General features: G+C 44.0%; 1 protein-coding gene across 22 annotated transcripts in view; it reads right to left on the bottom strand.

Moving 5' to 3' along the window:
* Window positions 1-21657, bottom strand: part of ANKS1B (ankyrin repeat and sterile alpha motif domain containing 1B) — a 917777-nt gene that overhangs the window by 262678 nt on the left and 633442 nt on the right. For all 22 annotated transcript variants that reach the window (XM_036250945.1, XM_036250946.1, XM_036250947.1 and 19 more), the window contains one exon: window positions 18115-18267. In XM_036250945.1, coding sequence (XP_036106838.1) covers window positions 18115-18267 — 153 coding nt within the window. The remainder of the gene's footprint in view (window positions 1-18114; window positions 18268-21657) is intronic.

Here is a 21657-nt window from a genome sequence, read left to right as displayed (position 1 = left end):
GTCTCTGAACTGGCCATGCCTCTAACCATCAGCGGCAGCTCACCATTGCTGGGACACGACTGCACCACCTGTTCACACTGTCAATTCAGCCCATGGGTATTGTTGACGCTACACGTGGTGAGTGCAAGGAGCATTTACACTGCATTTTAAAAGGTTACACTACATTTCGGTATTAATACGGACAGTTACTTGGTACTTAGGTATAAGGTACTTAGGGATAAGAAGAAAGATAACTTGACATTCCTGAAGCAAATATCTTCCCTGGGGAAGAGAGTGCACCTGCCTCTCCTCTAAGAGCAGCAACACATGCATTATGGGACTGAAGAGGGGAGAGATGCATAAATACATGAAGTCATATTGGGCTCTGTTACTGTGCTACATGAGAAACGTGTCATGTGACATGCCCAGGAACTCAGCAAAGTCAGGGGAAACTGGCAAAGCTCTGTACACGAAAGGAAGGCCACAGCCGTGCCGGGCTGTCCCGATGGGTTTGTCGGGTGGACGGAATCACCGCAGAGCACGGTGTCATGGCTTAATCCGCAGCCTTTTCTTCCCTGCTGAGGGCTGTAGAAAATAACGGTGCGACTTGCAGTAGGTGACCTTTCAGATTCCACGGACCACAGTGGAACAGAGCAGTTGTTTTGTCTCCAGATGACGAGGGCTATGCGCATTCTATACCCCGCTGGTGTCGTTACACCCGGAACGTCGCGCACGGGCCCGTCCACGCGTTACCAGCCATCTGTCCACTTGTCACCTGTAACTCACCACTGTGTCCCGCACCTACGTAGACCGAACAGCACACTCTCAGGGCAACCGGACACCCCTTGGCTAGCAAGCTGAACCTCGTCCGAAGCGCCGAAGTAGTTAGATGCATATGAAGCACGGGAAGCTGCTTGTGAAATAAATGGTCTCCATGAAAAATCAGATACCTGTGCAAGTGAAGACGGCTACTGCGTTTTCATGTCTGATTCGGAGGAGCCAGGACTACAGGCCCTGAGGTCTTTCCTTTCAGGGTGCTCTCAGATCACCCCGAAAAGGCAGGCTGGCAATCACGGCGCGTGAACCCCGGCCTGCTGTGTTTCTCCGAGCCCGTTATTCTTCTGTTTCTACTCAGACATACCGCCCTCAAGATCCAGTCAAGTTCTTTGACAAATGGCAGGTCAGGAGCTGAGGACATGCCGCCTGGCGTGTGGAGGCGGAGAAGGGGCCCCAGGCCCGGCGTTTGCTGTACCAGCCGCTCTGAGGGGAGAGGCTTCTGCAGGAAAGGGTGGCGTTACGGAGGGGCCAGAGTGCAGAAAGGTTTTGAGGCCACACTTTGGTTTTTCTCAGGCACAGAGCGCAAATATTTATTTCAAATGCACAGAAGAGCTGAGTTGCTACATGTGTAATAGCTTCCAGACATTTCACACTTGAAACGTGTGCTGAGTACTTCAAACTTACCGTGTTCAACAGAACTCTTCATTTCTCCTCCCCCGTTTTTCCTCCCAAATAGCCCCAATCTCAAGAAATCGTTCAGGCCCCAAACCTTCCACTCATCCTCAACTCCTCGTTCCTCCTACTCTCAATGTCTCCATCATCAGCTCTGTCTTCATTCTGCCTTCTGACTCACCTTCTTCATCACCATCACCTGAGAACGAGGCGCTGTCATCTCTTGTCTTGATGACTGGGAGAGTCTCTCAGTGAGATTTCCACTCTCCCCATCCCTGCCCCCTGCCCCCTGACTGCTCCTCCAACAGAGACAGGGAGCATAAACCAGATAATGCCACTGTCTTACGCAGAACGCCACCCCCGGCTTCCGCCCACACAGGGCTACAATTTGATCCCTCTCATGACCCTCACTACCTGGTCCTTGGCTATCTCTTTGGTGGCACTTCCAAGAGACAGCCTTTCTCCTTGCTCATGCGCTTACAGCAAGGTCCTGCCTCAGGTGTTTGCAGTGGCTGTTCCCTCAGCCTGGGATGCTGGTCTTTGCATGGCTGATTCCCACATTTCATTCCCGTCTCTGCCCGAATGGCACCTCCTCAAAGAAGCCATTTCTCAGGACCGTAGGCCGATGCTCTAACCGCTGAGCCAAACCGGCCAGGGCTCAAAGAAGCCATTTCTGACCACTCGCCTTAAGACCTAGTTACTTTCTGCTCTCTTGCCCTGCTCTACGTTTTTCCGTGTGCCACTCTCCGGGACATGCTGCAGACTTACTTGTCACCTGCTACTGTCTGTCTCTCTCTAGCAGGCAAACGCTGACAGCAGGGGCTTCGCCACCTGTTTTGTTTCCCACGGTGTTTCCAGAGCCTAGAACAGTGCCTGGCATACAGTAGTTGATCAGTAAATTCAACATAAACACTGCATATACTCGTTCACCCGTGAGATCCCCAGTTATACACATTCTAGACACACTGAGGCCCCTGCAGAAACCGACCGGGTGTGGTCTGCCTTTCAACTTACGCATGTCCCCTCAACGTTCCTGGCACCCCCAGCTGGTGGCAGCGCCCAGTGGTGGAACTGGGGCGGGTGCAGGACGCACAAATGGTTGCCTCTCCCGGGTCCCCTACTCTGAGGAGGTGACATGTGTCTCTGACCACTGGCCTCCTGTGGCTCCTCTGTTGACCGCCCCCCCCCCCACCCCAGCTCTTCCCAGCGGGGTTTCAGTCAGGGGGACTTCTGAAGGACCTGCTTTGTAAAGGGCACTGGGGATGGGTATACAGGCGAGTCCCTGAGGTCAGGACCTCTGGGACTTTGGCCATTGGCAGGGTTCAGGGAAATAGGGATGGGCCAAAATAAACAGAAGGGCTGTTACAGAGGCCCAGTGTCTCATCCCAGAGGGAGTAAGGAGCCAGAATTTGGCTCATTAGCTCCCAGTCCAGCCTCTTTTCCCTCCGCCCCTGCACTTGCTGGTGGGGTGGCGTGTCACCGGTCATCCGCCCACAGCAGCTCACGGGGAGCCAGGGTGACGGGCTCAGCTCTCTCAGGTGGCAGCTGCCGCTTGGTCCCGCTGCCCAGCCAGTGTCACTGGAACACCTGGGGAGGGACGGTCTGTTCGTCTCTTTCCCGGAGGGCCTGAGGGGGGAGGAAGGCTACCTGGGGTCTTACTGACATGAACTGTCCCTCTCGCGCTGCCTCGCCAGGCTCCACGGACCCAGGCACACAGTCGGGTGAGCAGGGGCTTTCCCCTCTGTTTAGTACGTGTCCTGAAGGGAATCACCATTTCGCTTTTGGCATTTGGGAGGTGGCGAAAGAGGCGCCTCCCCCTCCCCCCCCCCCATGTATGTGCAGGTGTGCACCGAGGCCCCGATGGAGCTCACAAAGAGCTAACAATCTTGATAACAAAGGTGGTTAGTCATAAACATGGGATGTCCTGGGAACTGCGTGAACCTCAGGAGTGGAGCCACAGATGTGCACCTGGCCACCGTGCCCTTGAAGGAGCCATGGAAGCTTTCCACAGGGGGCGCTGTCCGAGGGAGAGCACGGGAGGGATCTGGGCACAGAAGCTTGAGCGAGACTGCCGGCTAATGAAGGGGAGGATGAAGAAGGAGGTGCTACGTCTTCTCTTCTTGTCGTAATTACTGCTGTCCCCTGCGCCTGTCCAGAGGAGGCAGCTAGCCGCAGCGACAAGCTTCACTTTAGACACTTTGTTGCTGACCCACTCTGAGCAAAGGGCGAGTCTGCCACAGATATTTGAAAAAGGTGTGGAGACGATTCTCCATTAGACACATACTTTAGTAAAGTAAGGTAGTTTGATGGTCAATCATTTCAAGAAACACATTTTCAGCTTTTTATAGATCTAGCAAGTCCATTACCAAACAGTGTTGGTCGGGGTTTCCTGTCCCTACATTTTTTCATACATTTACATTCAAGCCATCTAGTGTAGGCCCTACCCAAGTCTCCCATCCCCCCAGCCTGGACTCCCCCACACTTTAGCATCGCTAATCATTTAACATTTCCTGAGATGGTTTTGATTTCACATATTCTTATTGGAGACTTAGAAACAATGATAAGACCATACAAAAATGTAAAATTCTCTCTTTTTTTCTCTAATCAAAACTTCTTTTTTTGTGATGAACTGATTGGACTAATGGCCCCAATTCTTCACCCTGCCTTGCATCTAAGTCATTTACTCTGAAGTTTCAGCTCCTCCTATGAAGAGGTGCAACGTATCCTTCCCAGCTGAGATCAGGAGAAATCTCCAGTCAAGCGCTGCCTGTACTGACCCGCAGACTCATGAGCCAAACCAATGCTTGTTGCTTTTTTTTTCTTTATTGATTTTAGAGAGAGAGGAAGGGAGAAGGAGACAGAGATGGAAACATCAATGAGAGAAAACATCGATTGGCCGCCTCCTGCGTGCCCCCCTCTTCCCCACTGGGGATCAGGCCCACAACCTGAGCATGTGCTCTGACCGGGAATCGAACCAGCGACCTCTTGGTGCATGGGTCGACGCTCAACCACTGAGCCACACCGGCCGGGCCCAATGCTTGTTGCTTTGAGCCACTGCATTTTCCGATGCTTTGCTGCACAGCAGTGCTGTGGCCATGGATGACTGCTCATACTTCCCATAAATCTGGGGAACTTGGACGCTGCCCCTCCATTTGGCTTCCATTAAACAAAAATGGAGTGCCTTCTATTAGCAAAGCATCATGCAAAATGTCTTACCGGATAATTTTATTTAATCCTGACAACAATATTATCTGGAAGACAGATAATGTTATTATCCAAATTTTAAAGGCAAGGAAATCGAAGCTTAGAGAAGGTTAAGAGACTTGTCCAGGGGAGTAAAATGGTAAGAAACAGAGTTGGGAGTCAAACCCTGGAAGACTGCTTCCAGAGCCTCTGTGCGCTCACCACTGGTGCCTGCTACTCACTCTCCTGGTTCTTTTAACCCCCTTTCTTCTGCCTGGGGTGCAAAGGCCACATCTATACTGAGCTCTCCTTAAAGCTACTCTCGTCACAGTTGGCGTAAAAGCCATCGTCCCCATTGGTCTGGAAGTTCTTTTGAGGGCAAGGACTGTAAACTACTTACTGTACGATTTTCTTCCCCACAGCCACCGTGGAATGGAATTTTAAAAATATTTTTTCTTGGCTGGTTTTAGAGAGAGAGAGGATAGGAGAGAGAGAGAGATAGAAACATGGATGAGAGAGAACATCGATTGGCTGCCTCCTGCATGCCCCCCACTGGGGACTGGGCCCACAACCTGGCATGTGCCCTGGCCAGGAATCAAACCAGTGACCTCTTGATGCATGGGTCAGTGCTCAACCACTGAGCACTAGCCAGGCTGGAATGGAATTTTTAAAAAGGTAGTGATCCTATTCAGGTTTAAAGAAATCTAATTATTCCCCAAAAGCAACTTATTAAAAAGTAAGAAAAAAATGTACTATAGGATATATATATTTAAACATATATCTATTTAAAAGGGCACCATTATCTTATATTAATTTATTTGGTGGAATGCATAGCAGAGTTTTTTTCCATTTTTGTGAACAGTTTTAGGTATATGGCATTTGAATTTCATATCCACAAAAATGAAACTCTCCTGACTCATGTTTTATTAGCACAATAGTAAAATCAAGGGCTGATATAAAACCAGTATGGAATAATTTCTACTTTGCAGCTGGTTTCTGCATTTAAGAAAACCGTATGATTTAGTCACTGTACTTTAGGTATTCTGCCACCAGGTGGCGACAGGATGCCAGGCATAAGGTCTAACTAAGGGACTTCCGTGCTTTCTGAGGTTCCAAGTAATAGCTCTTTTCTTGAGTTTGAAAGTAGTTCAAAGGTAATTGGAGACCGCAGATACTTAATTGAACACACTACATCTCTTTAGTAAAGCAGCAAAACTTAAACTCTAAATCAACCTTAAACATCTTTCAAGCAGATATAAATCCTAAGCTTCAAAATCAACCCCCTCATCTCTCTCCTCTCCGGCTTTGAATTATTTCCGTAATGGGCTGATTCTAACATTAATCTTGTACACTCATTTGGGTGATGATGTTAACCATTATGATTTACTGAGTCTTTATTTAGTGTCAATGTCTTCTATGGCAGCTCGTATGTCAGGCTTCAAAATTCTTAATAGTTTTTTCCTAACAACAACCACCTCTCTGACTTCCATTTCATAGGCTTATCTTTTCAGTGTGATCTCAGCTCTCCTGCCGAGGAAGACCCAAAGCATTTCTCCATCAGAATAGCATGAACAGTGCATTTGCACGTTATGGAGAACTTTTTATTGTTGTTTCTTACACTATAGAATAATCCCCTGGAATTTTCCCCTCTCAAAGCCCCTAGAAGCACAAAGCCCGTTTACTGCATTTACCTATTTAAATGCAACGGAAATGGATCTCCTTAGCAACAGACTCTGCCCTAAATATCTCCAGAACACAGTTCTTAAAGGAACAAAAGTCCTCATGCCATATAAAGAACCTGAGCAAAATACAGAATAAAAAGTTAACTGACTTCATTGTAATGAACAATACTATGAATTTTTTAAAAAGCAGTTTCAGTGAAAAGGAAATACTGAGTTACTTCAGAAAGCCATCAGAAGTTCCTACCCTTACGGGTCATCAAGCTGAAACTTTGGGACAGAGTCTAGAAACATTTAAGTTTATGGAAAATAAATTAAGAATGAGCACACCTCTAACCTCTGAGCTACTACCCTGCTCTGCCCCGAGGTCTTTTGCTTCAAGAATAATAATTAAAAAAAAAAGCCTGGCTGGTGTGGCTCAGTGGACTGAGCATCGTCCCACGGACTGAGAGGTCCCAGTTAGATTCCTGGTCAGGGCACCTGCCTGGGTTGCGGGCTCGGTCCCCAGTAGGGGGCGTGCAGGAGGCAGCGATCGATGTTTCTATCTCTCCCTTCCTCTCTCTCCAAAAATCAATAAAAATATATTTTAAAAAAAGAATAAAAAGGACTGGGTGACTGTCAAGGGTTAATGCTGTGCGGTTGGAGGAAGAAGACACTAGCGATTCTGTACCTAAGTATAGTTAGAAAAAAGAGCGGTCGCGGGAAGAACCTGAGTTTGATCCTGAAGGTTGCTACACAAAACCGAGTCATTCCCTTTCACGGTCACCTACGCCAGGGGGTGTGTGTGTGTGGGGGGGGGCTCCGAGCAGCCCCTGCTGGGCGCAGTGGGGAGGCCCGGCAGGAGAACGGGGTCGGAGTGGGGACCGGGGCAGAGAACCGAGCAGGGATCCCTGGGGGCTGACGCTTGCACAGAACACCGGGCTGTGTCTACGCTCTGACCGGACTGAGCGGTGAAAGCTCCCGAGAAGGGGCCAGCTCCCAGCCTCACTCTGGGGCAGGGATCTGGGGAAGAGGTACAGCAAAGAAAAAGACACAGAGCCCTGGCCGGCTCGGCTCAGCGGTTGAGCGTCGGGCCGCGGACCAGGGCGTTCTGGGTTCAGGTCCCGCTAAGGGCACGTACCTCGGTGCAGTCTGTCCCCGGCCTCGGTTGGGGTTGTGTGGCTGGCAACCAGTCGATGTGTCTCTCTCACATTGATGTTTCTCTCTCTCTCCCTTTCTCCCTCTCTCCCTCTTGCCCTTCTGAAGATGAATGCAAAAATGTCCTCGGTTGAGGATGAGAAGATAGAGACAATATTAAAATAAAATAGGGAGAGAAGAAAGGCATGGATAATAAAAAGTGCTCATGATTTTGAGTCTCACAGGAAACCAATGAAACCAGCGGGTGGACATTATTATCCTCTACTTACAAATGAGAAACTGAGGCCCACAGTCAGTAAATGACTTTTTAAAGGTCACATACCAACTAGCAGATATAAGATACAAAATCAAGTGACCTGATTCCAAGAAAAAACATGAAAGAAGAGAGGGTGCGTTCGAAGCACTGATACACCCCGTATGTCCTACTGTTTATTTTATAAACAGGAAGTAAAATTTTCACATAACCAAGGCTTAGTCTTTTAAGGGCCAAACTGAAATAATTTTAGCCACTATTGAAAAGCATTTCTGAAATGCATCATACTTCTTTTTGAATACTGACTGTACTTTACCTTCTTCTTTTCTTTTTTTTAACCCTCATCTGAGGATATTTTTCCATTTTTCTTTAGATGGAGTAGGAGGGAAAGGGGGGGGGAGAGAGAGATGTGAGAGAGACACATCAATTGGTTGCCTTCTGCATGACCCCAACCAGGGCTGGGGACTGAACCGAAACTGAGGTCCTTGCCCTTGACCAGAATTGAACCCGTGACGCTTTGGTCCATAGGCCGATGCTCTAATTGCTGAGCCAAACTGGCTAGGGCTGTACTTTACCTTCTCGATACATGGGGTTAAAATGATGAAAACTGTCTCAATATATACGGATTTCCAATCCAGGAACACCCCCAGGTTCTAATAAGGCAGACAGATTTCATTGCTGTCATGCCTAATACATTTGTGGCTAGAAAAAGCTGTAGTGCAGAATTGCTGACTCAGCTTCTTCTTCACACTCAGCTCGACTTTATTAAGTGTGTTGGCTTCTGCTCCTGCCTACTGCTTCTGATCACGTCATTCCCTTGATTAAAATCCTTTTAATGGATCCCTACTGATTACAGCTGTATTTTTCACCCCTGCACATTAAAATCACCAGGGGAGCTTTTAGAAAACCTCTCAATGCCCAGATGCCACACCCAAAGATTCTGATTCAAGTGTTTAGGTGTGGGGCCCTGGCCCACAGGGATTAATAATAAATTGCATGGATTTGGACTTCTGGTCAACATGGAGTAACAGGGATTGGATTTGCCCTCCTACTTGACACAATGAAAAATCTAGACAAAAGAAATGAAACACTGGTTTTCAAGACATTAGACACAAGGCAATAAAGGACATTAATCCCTGAGAGGTGAGAAACAAACGGAGTCCTGCAATTGCCCTAGTTTATCACCTTGAGAGAATTCCCAGGCCATGGACAGGAAGGAACCCAGCGAGCAAGGAAGATGCTTTAAATTGAGAAGACAGTGTGAGAGTTGAGGAGGCGAAGTGCTAGAGTTTTCTGGGCAGAGTAGTAGACAGGAGAGAGTATTGACCAGCACGTGTGTATAAGGAAACTCTCTGAGGCCAGATAAAAAAACCCTCCTGAAAAGATTAGTGAGAACAGTATTTAGAATTCAACCAGGGTTGGTAACAGTTGGCATTATTTAGACTGGGCAGCTCACTCCGCATCATCTTGCCTCAGTCGGGTGGAAATGTTAGTCACAGACTAAATGATACTCTGGTCTTACCTAGCAAATTGAGACCTGAAAAACAGAACCTGAAAGGATCAAAGTGTATACAAGGAGCTTCTCTGTGTCCCAGAACAAAGCTCAAGAATATTTATAGAAATACTAAAATCTCCAGCACCCAACGAGGTAAAATTCACAATTCAAAGCCAACCCTGATCTGACACAATGCTAGAATTAGAAGATGAGGACATTAAAAATAGTTATTACAACTACATTCCATATGGTCAGCAAGTTATAGGACCAACCAGAAACTAGAATACAAGGGCATTAAAGCAATTATAACTGCCTCCCATATGTTCAACAAGTTAGAGAAGAGATTGAGCCATTAAATAGAGACATGGAAAATATAAAAAGGACTCAAGTTTAACCACTGGAGATGAAAACTATAGTCTCTGAAATGAAGCAATGCTGAATAGTAATAATGGCAGATTAGATATTATAAGAAGAAAATGTTAGTGAACTTGACGACTCTATAGCAGTCACAGACAGAAAAAATATTGAAAAAATAAATAGAGCATTGGTGAACTGTGGTCCAACTTCAGATGGCTTAATATACATGTGATTGAAGTTCCCAATGGACAGGAGAGAGAAAGTAGGACAGAAAATAATATTTTAGGAAATAATGACATGGGCAGCCATTATGGAGTTCCTCAAAAATTTTAAAATAGAATATCCTGTATGATCCAGCAATCCCATTTCCAGGTAGATGGCCAACATAATTAAAAGCAGAATCTCAAGGAGATATTTACATGCCCACGTTCATAGCAGCATTACCCACAACAGGCAAGAGATGAAAGAAACCCAGATGTCTATCAACAGGTGAATGGATAAAGCAAATGTGGACTATATATATACAATGAAATATATATACAAAAAGACAAATACTGCATGATTCCACTTAAGTGAGGTATTTAAAGCAGTCAAACTCTTAGAAGCACAAAGTAGAGTGGTGGTTGCCAAGGGCTGGGTGAGGGGGAGAAGGAGGGCTGTTGTTCAATGGATATAGAATTTCAGTTTTGCAACATGGAAAAGACTAGAGATCTGTTGTTCAATAAAGTTAACACTAAACACTACTATGCTGTATAGTTAAAATGGTTAGCATGGCAAATTTTATGTTATATGCTTTTGACTATAATAACAATGCTTTTGGTGGTCATTATATAACTCTGTATATACTAAAATGATTGGATTGTACACTGTAAATGGGTGAGTTGTATAATGTGTGAATTACACCTCAATAAAGCTGTAAGAACAAATTGAGTATAGTACTCAGCAATGAGAGAGAATGAACAGTCCTGCAACTACAAGAAGTGTGATATAAATGAAAGAAGCTGCATGAAAGAACATTCTGTACAAAACCAGCAAGTTGAACTTTGCTGTTAGATGTAAGGATGGTAGCTGCTTGGGGGTCACGGGAAAGCCAGTGACTGGGAGGAGACATGAGTGACCTTTTGTGTGCTGGCAGTTTTTTACTTTTTGTTTTGGGTGTTAGTCACAGGTGTGTGGTCTTTTCGTATAAAATCATTAGGCTGTACACTTGTGATATATTTGGAGTGTTTAATATGTATTATTATTCTATAGAAAAGTTTTGAAAAGTTGAAGAGAAAAAAAGAACTATAACCATTTAATGGAAAACCAAAAAAAAGGAACAGAAATAATGACCAATATTTGATGAAAACTATAACACATAAGAAGTGTAAAAAAACTTCATACACAAGAAACACGAAGAAAACTATGTCAAGGTATATCATAATTAAATTGCTCAAAAGCAGCGAAAAAAAGAGAACACCTTAAGTGCAGCCAGAGGGAAAAGAGATACGTTGTTTACAGAGAAATAACAACACCAAGTAAAATGACAACAAAAAAGGAAGGATAATAGGAGATTTCTTGTCAGACATAATGCAAAAGAGAGGACGGTGGATCAAGGTCTATAAAGAACTGTTAACCTAGAATTCTATACCCAGCAAAAATATATTTCAAAACTAAAGTATTTTCACCAGCAGCTTCACACTATAAAAATGTTCAAGGAAGGCTTCCAGATAAAGGAAAGTGACAGCAGGTGGAAATAAGGAAATATACAAAGGAATGAAGAGAAGGTATAGCTTCAGGGGGTGTGACCTGTGCAATTGCACATGGCCCTGCAACTGTTTTGAAGGGCCCTGCTTTTGGTTTAATAGTCTTATGTCAGTGACTCAAAATTTTTAATAATTGTTGAAAAAGGAACCCCATATTTTCTTTTTGTACTGGATCCCCAAATTACAACCAATGAATGGTGATCCTGATGAGGAATACTTTGTAGCTGTGGGGGAGGGGGAAAGGCTGGAGTGCTGAGCTTGGTCAGATGCTCAGGCATGGAACGGGGAAGGGGTGGAGACGGCTGCTTCAGAGGAACTTCTGAGCACTTTAATTTTAATTAGCAGAAGAGTGAATGGAATCTGGTTCGGAAGAAAACAAATGTCCACTAAAATAACTTTTTTAAGGTAGACATTTCTATATAACCAGAACATGGTTTCCCTTTTTGCACACAAATGGCTACATTCAGAGGATTTCAGTTCTTTGTTTGTTGCTGAGTACTCAACACTGTTTCCTTAGGCCAAATGACTTGCTTATGTTCATTTTGTGTGTGTGTTTGACTAATTTGCAATACCAACAAATTCACTTTAAATGCAAATAATAATACTAATAAAGCTATATTCCTTCCAATGCAGATTTAGTGTGTAAGTGCATTACATTGTGGTGTAATTCTATCTCAGTTTAGGTCAAGGCTCCGAAGTCCAGAGCAGTGTACTAGGTTCAGATATACAAAATGTGCTGACATAGTGGATTTGATAATGTCACTCCTAGTCCATCGCCAACCCCCAGGCTGTATGTGAACGGGCTGAAAAAACACTGAAAAGTGAGTGTTTTCTTGGGAGAAGATTGTCCATCTCAGAGGAGAAAGGGAAAAGGGTGTTTTTTTCCAGAACACAGGCCGAGTGAGGGAAGCCGCAGGACAATGACTGGAAGAGTTTGCAAGTTAGGTGGGCGAGTGGGATGGTGGGGCCCAGGAGCTTCACCTGCCGCACGTCGGGAAAAGCCCGAAGCTCAGCCGTGTGTCTAGCTGCCCAGAGGCTCGTGAAGAGCCCGCTGTACTGTGTGTGGGTATAAATGAGATGCTGAAATCCAAAGGCAATTTGTAAGATTTGCTTTACACTTGAATACTCATACCCAGTTGTTTAGTTAAAGCCTTTGGCTTTGATTAAAGTTTTTAACATTTGAAGTGTTGACTGATGTCGCTTCCCTGGCGAGGAAAAATGAACATTTTCTCATTTATTAATGTCCTATAGTGAAGGCATAACCTTTTACTTAAAATAATTGGTTTGGAGATGGAATGATAACATTCATCATCCCCACTCTCCCCCTGCAATTTGTGGATTTGCAGATTACTCTTCCTGGTTGGGAGTAGAAGTTACTATTTGCCTGTATCCAATATGTACACACACACACACACACACACACACACACACTCACATACACGATACAGAAAGGACTTTCAGGGAGTACATTTTATAGCAATGACGATAGAGTAGATAGGATTGTGAGTTTATAATGCCAATCATAAGGTAAAAACATTAAAAAGCAAGTAATGAGTCTAAATTGAATATTGATAGGACTATATTTCTGCAGCATTTAAGCAAATAAAGTCACACGATTACAGATTTAACACAAAATTAAAATGAGAATATTTCCTTTGAAAATCTCTCAGTACATCTCCAAGTGATTAGATTATCACAATATTTCCCCTGGAAAGGTGGAAATTAAACCTACAACATTGCAAAAGAGAAAAAAACTGACAGTCCTAAACAAGAGAGTGCTGTAAATACAATCCCAGCAGCTATTAGGCAAGAAGCAGACGATCTTCTAATCAATTTACTGTTGAAAAATAAGTCCAAATGATTTTCATGGGACACATGGATATCACTACCATAGTTATTTCATTTGTTTCTACCAAAGGTACTTAAAACACAACCAATCACTGCCGTCAGATTTTTAAAGCTATTTTCGTACTTATGAGCAGAGATTTAAGAATGCAGTGAGGCCTGCATTTTATTTGGTTCATTCAATGTGTACATTTATTGTGATCAATGCTGCAGAATATCATAAACCTAAGCCAGAATTATATTTCCTTGGCAAATCCACTGGGAAGAAATTCATGATAAATTCTACACTGAGAGTCACAAATTAACAGATTGGACAGTGTTCAAATGTATCTGGTCTTACCAAAATTCCCTTAGTAGGTACACAGTGGTAAAATAAATTAACATTGTTTTTCATAATTGCAATATGTTTTAAATCTAGAAAATGGATAGTTTTATGGGGATTTAATAATTAGCCACACATATTTCATGCAGAAAAGATGTAGGCCTTTTATCTAAAATGTCCCCCATGCAGGGCTGTTGAGGTTGCCAGTAGCAGTAGAAACTGCTGTTCAAACTTGGTAATACCACAAGCAAGGCCTGAAAAACCGGATTTAAAAACATTGATGCACTTATGCACTGTTAAGTTGTCTTTAATTCTCTTAGCAAGCCTTTGCAGACATCTATAATTTGGGCTAGAGATTCATCTAGCTAGCATCTGCAGAGGGAACAATTTGCCTGACAATCTCTCCCAATATATTAATATATTGTAAAATGTCAATGCAAAAAAAAATGATATTAATGATAGTGGCAGACATGAGGGAAAAACAGAGATATTGATGAAAACATCAGTTTCTGAATATATAGCATGAATTAGGGAATAAGGGGAAAAATTATTGGCATATATGTCATTTTCTATATCTAGACACACATGGGCCTGTAACATTGGCAATACCTGATGTAAAAAGTTTCTCTATGCTTTATTTCCTCTACTGACAATTTTGGTATTAAAAGGACCTAAATAGATACTTCTCCTAAGAGGACATATAGATGGCCAAGAGACACATGAAAATTAACATCACTAATCATCAGAGAGATGCAAATTAAAATGACAATGATGTATCACCTCACACCTGCCAGAAAGGCTGCCATCAAAAAATCAACAAACTGTAAGTGCTGGCGAAAAGGGAGAAAAGGGAACCCTGGTACATTGCTGGTGGGAATGCAGACTGGTGCAGCCACTATGGAAAACAATATGGTGTTTCCTCAAAAAATTATAAATGGAAGTACCATTTGACCTAGTGCTCCCACTTCTAGGAATATATCCTAAGAGTCCTGAAACACCAATCAGAAAGAATATATGTACCTCTAAGTTCACAGCAGCGCTATTTACAATAGCTAATATCTAGAAACAGCCCAAGATGAGTGGATTAAAAAGCTGTGGTATGCCCTGGCTAGTTTGGCTTAGCGGTTAGAGCGTCGGTCCGCGGACCAGAGAGTCCCGGGTTTGGTTCCCGCTAAGGGAACGTACCTCGGTTGCAGTTTGTCCCTGGCCCAGTTGGGGGTTGTATGGGTGGCAACCAGTCGATGTGTCTCTCTCTCATGTTGATGTGTGTCTCTCTCTCTCTTCCTCCCTTTCTCCCTCCTGCTCTATCTGATGATAAATGCAAAAATGTCCTTGGGTGAGGATAAAAAAAGAAAAGCTGTGGTACATATGCACAATGGAATACTATGCAGCTGTACAAAAGAAGGATCTCCTACCCTTTGAGATAGCATGGAGGGACGTGGAGAGTATTAAGCTAAGTGAAATGAGCCAGTTCGAGAAACACAAGTATCACATGATCTCACTTATATGTGGAATCTCATGGACAAAATAAACTGATGAACAAACTAGATCAAGAGACATGGAAGCATAGAATAGACTGACGAATCTCAGAGGGAAGGGGTTGGGGTGGGAAGAGATAAGTCAAAGAACTTATGTGCATATTTGCATAACCCATGACACAGACAATACTGCAGTGAAGGCCTGGGGGTGGGGGGAGGTGGGAGCGGGATGGAGGGGGTCAATGGGGGAAAAAGGAGGAGACATCTGTAATACTCTCAACTATAAAGATAAATAAGAAAAAAGATATGAGATTTCTAGTACTCTCCCTAACTCCGACATTTGGGTAGCTTTGTAACCAAAACCCTTACTAGGTTACTCAAATAACCTTGTTTTTCAAAGGCAACAATGTACTCCACCAAGAAAAAGATCATTGGACACTTTTGGAAAGATTACAATTTCAAACAAATTTGTGCTTTTTAAGTCCCAACCTTATAAAGTTTTCATTTCATCACGAATATACGTTGAATACACTTATGCTCATGGAGACTAAATCATTTGTCCAATGTCAAGCGTAATGCCCCGTGAAACTGGAGGCTGAATCAGTACTGTTTCGGGGTGCTGCAGGCACCTGCAGTCATTTCAGCGGTCCACTCCTCGCCCCCATTCCCTTTCCATCCCAGCAGACCTCTGAATCAAACAGTCCACACTTGCACTTCTCTCGTTAGTTCACACAGAACAGTTATTGGAGCCACTTGTTTCCTTAAAACGAGTCGGTCATTCCCAAGATCAGGATGTGAATTTCCCTAACAAGCTTTGCTCTAACTCACGGGGACTCTACCTTCCCTTTAGGCTACTGAGCCACAACTACGGGTACTCAGCACAGAACTACTGGGCCCATATATTATCAGGACAGTATCTTCTTTGAATACCTTCCCTCATTAGTTGGGATAAATAAAAGTCTGGACTTTGAGACCAGTCGAAAGCTTTGTAAGCCAGAGAGCACACACATACTGTGTCTTTCTTGCATGAAAAACCCCAACAACCTGACGCATCAGAGGAACGACTGTCAGAGCAGCTCTCGTGGACACAGACATTTTGTTCTCTGGTTTCCAAGCACGAAGGTGCAGATCAGTTCTTGTCCGTTATGAACATATCTCCTGAGTGAAAAGGCTTGCAAAGCCTCCTCACTGAGAGTGTGAACTGGCCCGTAAAGATGTCACATGGAACTTTAAGTTCTACCAGTTTATTTTAAGGACAATAAATTAAACTAAACTAAGTAAGGAAAAGGGTTGGTGCGAGAGGCAGATGCTGTACTCCAGGCCGGAGGGGTTGGACCTCAAGGTCTCAGACACAGAGACTATGTCTTCCAGTCTTGCTACAGAGCTGTGACAGGCACTTCTGCTCTTCAGATCTACGTCATGACAGCAAATGCGGCTAAAGGGAAAACCCTTAAAGAGCCAGTATGGGTGGAAAGGGCTCTCCTTCCGCCCGACTCTGGCTGGCTGGCCCGGTGGGTGGCAGTAACCCTTCGGGCGCCATTGACCTTGCAGTCACTGTGCTGTCCTCGAGGCCCAGCTACAGCGACTGAACAGGCACCTCTAGGCTGCTGGTGCCCCCAGCACTGGGGAAGATGTGGGTCCAAAACACTAGTTCCAGTATCTGGATTTTGAGAGAATATAGTCTTGCTTCAATGATACTTGCTTCAAACATTTTCTAGTACAGTTCGATTGGAATCCATTCTTTCAATGAGGGATTGCTACTAATGCCGGTTTGGTGAGTGACTTGTGTGCTATCTCTCATATCCAGTGGGGAGCAACGTTATGCAGAAGACATTACATGGAGAGGTTTGTCAATTCTATCATTGGCTAGAATGCAACTTAATTGGAAGCATGCTCGTTGGATCTGTGGAAGGTACCCTTTTAGCAAACGGCTAAGAGTCGTCCTAAGATGAGCATCGAGTTCCCAGCGGGGAACTGAAATCTGCTTGATGCAACCCCAAAGCAGCACAGCTTCAGCGGGCTCCACTGCCACGCACACCAAGAGCAACACCAGCCAGAGGCTGCCGGTCAGCGAGTTTCCTCTGAAATAAGAGTTGCTTCTGTGCGGGGAGGAGCACGGAAGGCTAAGAGCAGAGGGTGGCGAAGTAGAAGGAGCCAAGAACTGGTCCACTTGAAGTGTTTTTCAGCTTCAAGAACAGTTTTCATGAGATGTTCTAGACAAGGTATTATTTTTAAGACAGACATTTAAAAGCAAAGAATAATCAGTTACTGCTAATGGCCATCATTTAAAATAATTCATGATACGTGTCTCCAAAAGCCCAGGCATAAAAGTGGCATAAAAAAGAGAATAGAGCACTTTTGAATGAGCAGAAATCCACGTGATTTCTCATTCTCCCTATGAATACTGTTTTAACTATTAGAATACAGAACTTAAATCTAAGACATTGTCTAAAAGAGGAGATGATTTCTCACTCACTTTTAAGAAGAAATGTTCATGATAGCAAATATCAGGTAAGAACATGATCATTATATATTATCTTTTTCCATTCCTTTATGCATTAGAAATAAAACAGCAGTAAAAATAAAAGGAGAAAAGTATCAGCAACAAAAATATCTGTGCACATTCAGTTGATCTCTTTGGACTGGAATACATGGCAACATATGTTGGCCAGTTTTAACAGAAAATCTCTGCCATGTGTATAAATAAAACAGAGACAAGATTAGACATAAGCTGCGGAAAATAAAATTATGCTTTTAGAACAGCCTATTTAATAAGAACAGAAGCATAGGCTTTGCATTTAAGTAGAGGCAAAGAAACATAATGGACAACTAAAAATGATAACTTTCCTTTTTAGCCACGAATGTGAGCAAAGATCAAAATAGGAGCCTATTTGTTATCACGTCTGTAACCTAAACTAACAGTATTTCCTAAAACGGAAAATCCCAAAGTACTTGGGAGGTTTTTTTAGATAATACAAAACGCCCCGGGAGTCCTTTCGGTTCCCACCTCAAAACTGCAAAAGACGTGACTGTGGAGCTTGACTGGAGCCAAGAGATGGATATTTAAAACCAGGAGCCAGATCTGTGAATCCCTGCATGTCCAAACACTTCCAAAGAAAGAAAGAAAATGACCCATGCACAGTAAGAATTTCATTAATCAAGGGTTGAAGTATCTTTAAGAGATCAACTTACATTAATAAGTTCAACCTCCCAGATTTTTTTCAACAGGTCCATCGATGTGTAGCCGTTAATTAGAAAGGCTTTGGTGTAGTCACCTAGTTCAATGGAGTCCAGCCACTCAGCGACAGAGGTGGGATGGTAGCCGTCATGGCCGATGGGTCTCATCTGTAATGAAGAAATGTGAATTAGGAATAATTTATTTATTAAAAAAAATTTTTTTTTCCTTTATTGATTTTAGAGAGAGAGGAAGTGAGAGGGAGAGAGAGATAGAAACATCAATGAGAGAGAACATTGATTGGACACCTCCTGCATGCCCCCCACTGAGGATTGGGCCCACAACCTGGGCATGTGCCCTGACCAGGAATTGAACCGGCAACCTCTTGGAGCATGGGTCGATGCTCAACCACTGAGCCACACCGGCTGGACTGAATTAGGCATAATTTAATCTGTATGCTTTGTGTCCCCAAAACAAAATGCATCTTGCCACTTGGAAATTTATCTGATATGAAATAAGAGATCTTTCTGGATAAGGACATGAGGAAAGCCAAACTCCTTTACGCACAATTCTAACCCATTAATAATTTTCACACTGAATTAGTTTTCAAAATCGCACCCCAAATCTTCCAATTTAGCTGCTCCATCAACTCCCTATTTGAGAGAGCTAAACATGCCCAACTTCTGTGATGGACATTATTGGCATTCTGCTGGATGGAATCGAAAGGGATGTCAGTCAAGCCGTATTAAATGCAATGCTGAAGGCACAAGGGACGGCACTCCCAAAATGTCGATGATAATTCTCATATGCACCACATCAAAGCATGTGAAAATACCGCATGCCTGGATTTAAGCATCCGAAGCAGCTCATCCTCATGCCAGACGAGCAGCGCAGGTGGCGCGGACGCGCTGGAGAAGCCCCTGGTGGGTAAGCAAGCCAGGAGGGAAGGCTCCCGGCGCCCGAGAACCACGTGCTCTACCTTGGCGCCCCGCTGTCAGACGTGCACAGAGAGTTTGCTGGCAGACAGGTTCCTATTTTTTGTCTGCTATATACAGATCATTGTTTTTTGTTTTTTTTTGGTTACTTGAGGAGAACAAAGAAGTGTGACAGCAGCATAATGTTTCTGAGTTTAAACTGGAGTGTGAAAGTAATTTCAGCCGGAGAAACTTCTGGGCTTCACATTTTGTATGGATTATTCTAGTCCTTGAGCTTTCGTCTGATCTTTTAGTGGGATTTGTGGCTCTTGGTTTTTGGAGGAGCTCACTTCTAAGACGTGTGTGGCTCGGCACACCGTCCTATATGTACATCTAATGCTTCCGTGACGAAGGCCAGCTGGTCCCTCACCAGCCCCTGCGATCCTGCAGTGGATTCCACGCTGGGAACAGCAAAACAGGGCAACATGCAAAATAGATTTTCCTCTGCTTCGGATTCCAGGAGATAAATATTAATGGAAATCTATATGGCTGATTTGTGAGCAGAGAAAAGATTAGCTTGGGTACTGGGGATTCCGATTTCAATCTTGAACATGCTAGGTTTTTGGCCACTGTGCCAATATCTCATTTTTAAGATTCTCCTTAATCCTTCATTTTAAAGTTACTTTTTCTCCTTCATCTTTCTCATTGTTTCACTCCCCAATCTATTTTCCATGCTGAGGTTTAAATGTCCTCTATTTTAAAGTTACAGCGTCATCCATTATTTGCATGTGAGTCTGCACTGCATCTGGCTTTTGAACATCACTTTTACATGGACCAACCCGTTACAGCTGCTCATTGCTGATGCAGCATGGAGCTCAGTGTTTACTCCACAGTCGCCACAAAGGTAACTAACAACTCAGGGTTTACAAAATGAACTTTAGTGGCATTCCCAAATTACCAGATGTTATGTATGTGTAAAGTAGGGACCCAAAGCAGAGGCTCAAGGTACAAAGTACCTTCATATTCTGTAGAGAGTTACAAAAGTATTGAGCTAAGCGCATCCTCTAGGACCAAGAGGTGGTTGAACCAACTCTGCGAGATCGAACAATCACCTCAGCCCGAGAAACCCCTGGCTGGGCAGCTGGCAAAGGAAATCTCTGGAGAAAGGGAAAGAAGGAAGGAAAACTCAGTGGAGTTGAAATTAACAGCCTGGCAGGGAGGTCTTGCTGTTAACCATTCAAGTAACTGATCACCCCAGCAGCGGATATTGATGAATCCAGTCAGGGCAGAGTCAGCTATCTCATACCAGAGAACTGTGCAATGAGGTCCCCATAGGTCACCCCAAGTGACACATCACTCCTTTGAGACAGCAGTAAGTGTGCACCTGCCACACAGAGGTTGTTGATGGTCTGTTAGCCAAAGAGTGGTGGTGGGGATACCCACCAGAGCTCTGCAAGGCAAACCTAATTAAGTATAAAAATGTTTGCCTTTCCCCCAATCCCTCCTTCTTGTCCAGTGCCAGTGTCCAGTGCCAGGAACTTTAGAACAAAAGAAGACAGAGGTGCCACTTCCCCAGGGAAAAGCCTAAACTCGGGGGTTGGGAGACAAAGGAAATAAAACTGGAAGCTTCCACGGACTGGCACTGAATTTCCAATATTTTACATGACTGAAAAGCTTCTGGATATGCTTGAGATAACACTAAAAGTTAATAAAGAGAGAATTAATTGAGTTTAGTTGAAGGCAGGATTAGAAAAAAAAATCACATCAGTATCTCATGGAATGCAGGCTGCTCAGTAATCTGGTTACTCCTGTGAGGCAGTTTGCTAAGACCAACCTTAAGGAGGTGGGGGGGGGGGTATTTGCTGGGATAGTGAGAGACGAGGGCAGGGTAGGGAGCAGGAGTGAGGAGAACCTGGAAATGGGCGCTGATGTGTGCAGGGAAAGGCTTCATCCAGGCACGCACTCCTTCGATAAGGATTCGTCAGCGCCTATTCTGATGAATGTGTGGAGATGGTAGAGAACAACAGCACAGTGTCTCCCTCATGGAAATTCTCTTAATTTAAAAATATACGAACAGGCACCTGGCCAAGCTGCTCAGTTGGTTAGACCACTGTCCCAATACGTCAAGGCTGCAGGTTTGATCTCTGCCAGGGCACATATAAGAAGCAACCAATGAATGCATAAATAAGGGTAACAACAAATCATTGTTTCTCTCTTTCTCTCTCTCCCTCTTAAATCAACCAATAAAAAAAAAAGGAAAACTGACCAATCTATTATAAAGGCTCTGCATACCTGAAGAGAGGAAACCTTCAGAGCCATATGAAGTTACAAAATTAACTTGACACGTATTTAATGAGATGCAGAATGGTTACTGTGCTACACAATTTCTTTCAAAGCAATTCTCCCATCTGTTCCTTCATTTCTGTTCCTACTGTCACTGCCCTGTTTAGGTTCTCATTAGCATTTACAAAAACTAATGCAATAGCCTTCCACTTGGCCTCCCACCCTCGGTCCAGCTTGTATCTTGCTGCTCCTTTAGTCTTCCAAAAAACCAGGCTCTTTGCACAAAAACCTGAAGTGGCTCCTCCTTGATAAAAGCCCAAATGTCATCCCAACATTCTAGGATGGTTGTGTTCAGGTATCTTT

The sequence above is a fragment of the Molossus molossus genome, unplaced genomic scaffold (assembly GCF_014108415.1).
Source record: "Molossus molossus isolate mMolMol1 unplaced genomic scaffold, mMolMol1.p scaffold_m16_p_10, whole genome shotgun sequence".
In the NCBI taxonomy this organism is placed as follows: Eukaryota; Metazoa; Chordata; class Mammalia; order Chiroptera; family Molossidae; genus Molossus; species Molossus molossus.
This window is presented reverse-complemented; position numbering and strand designations above follow the sequence as displayed.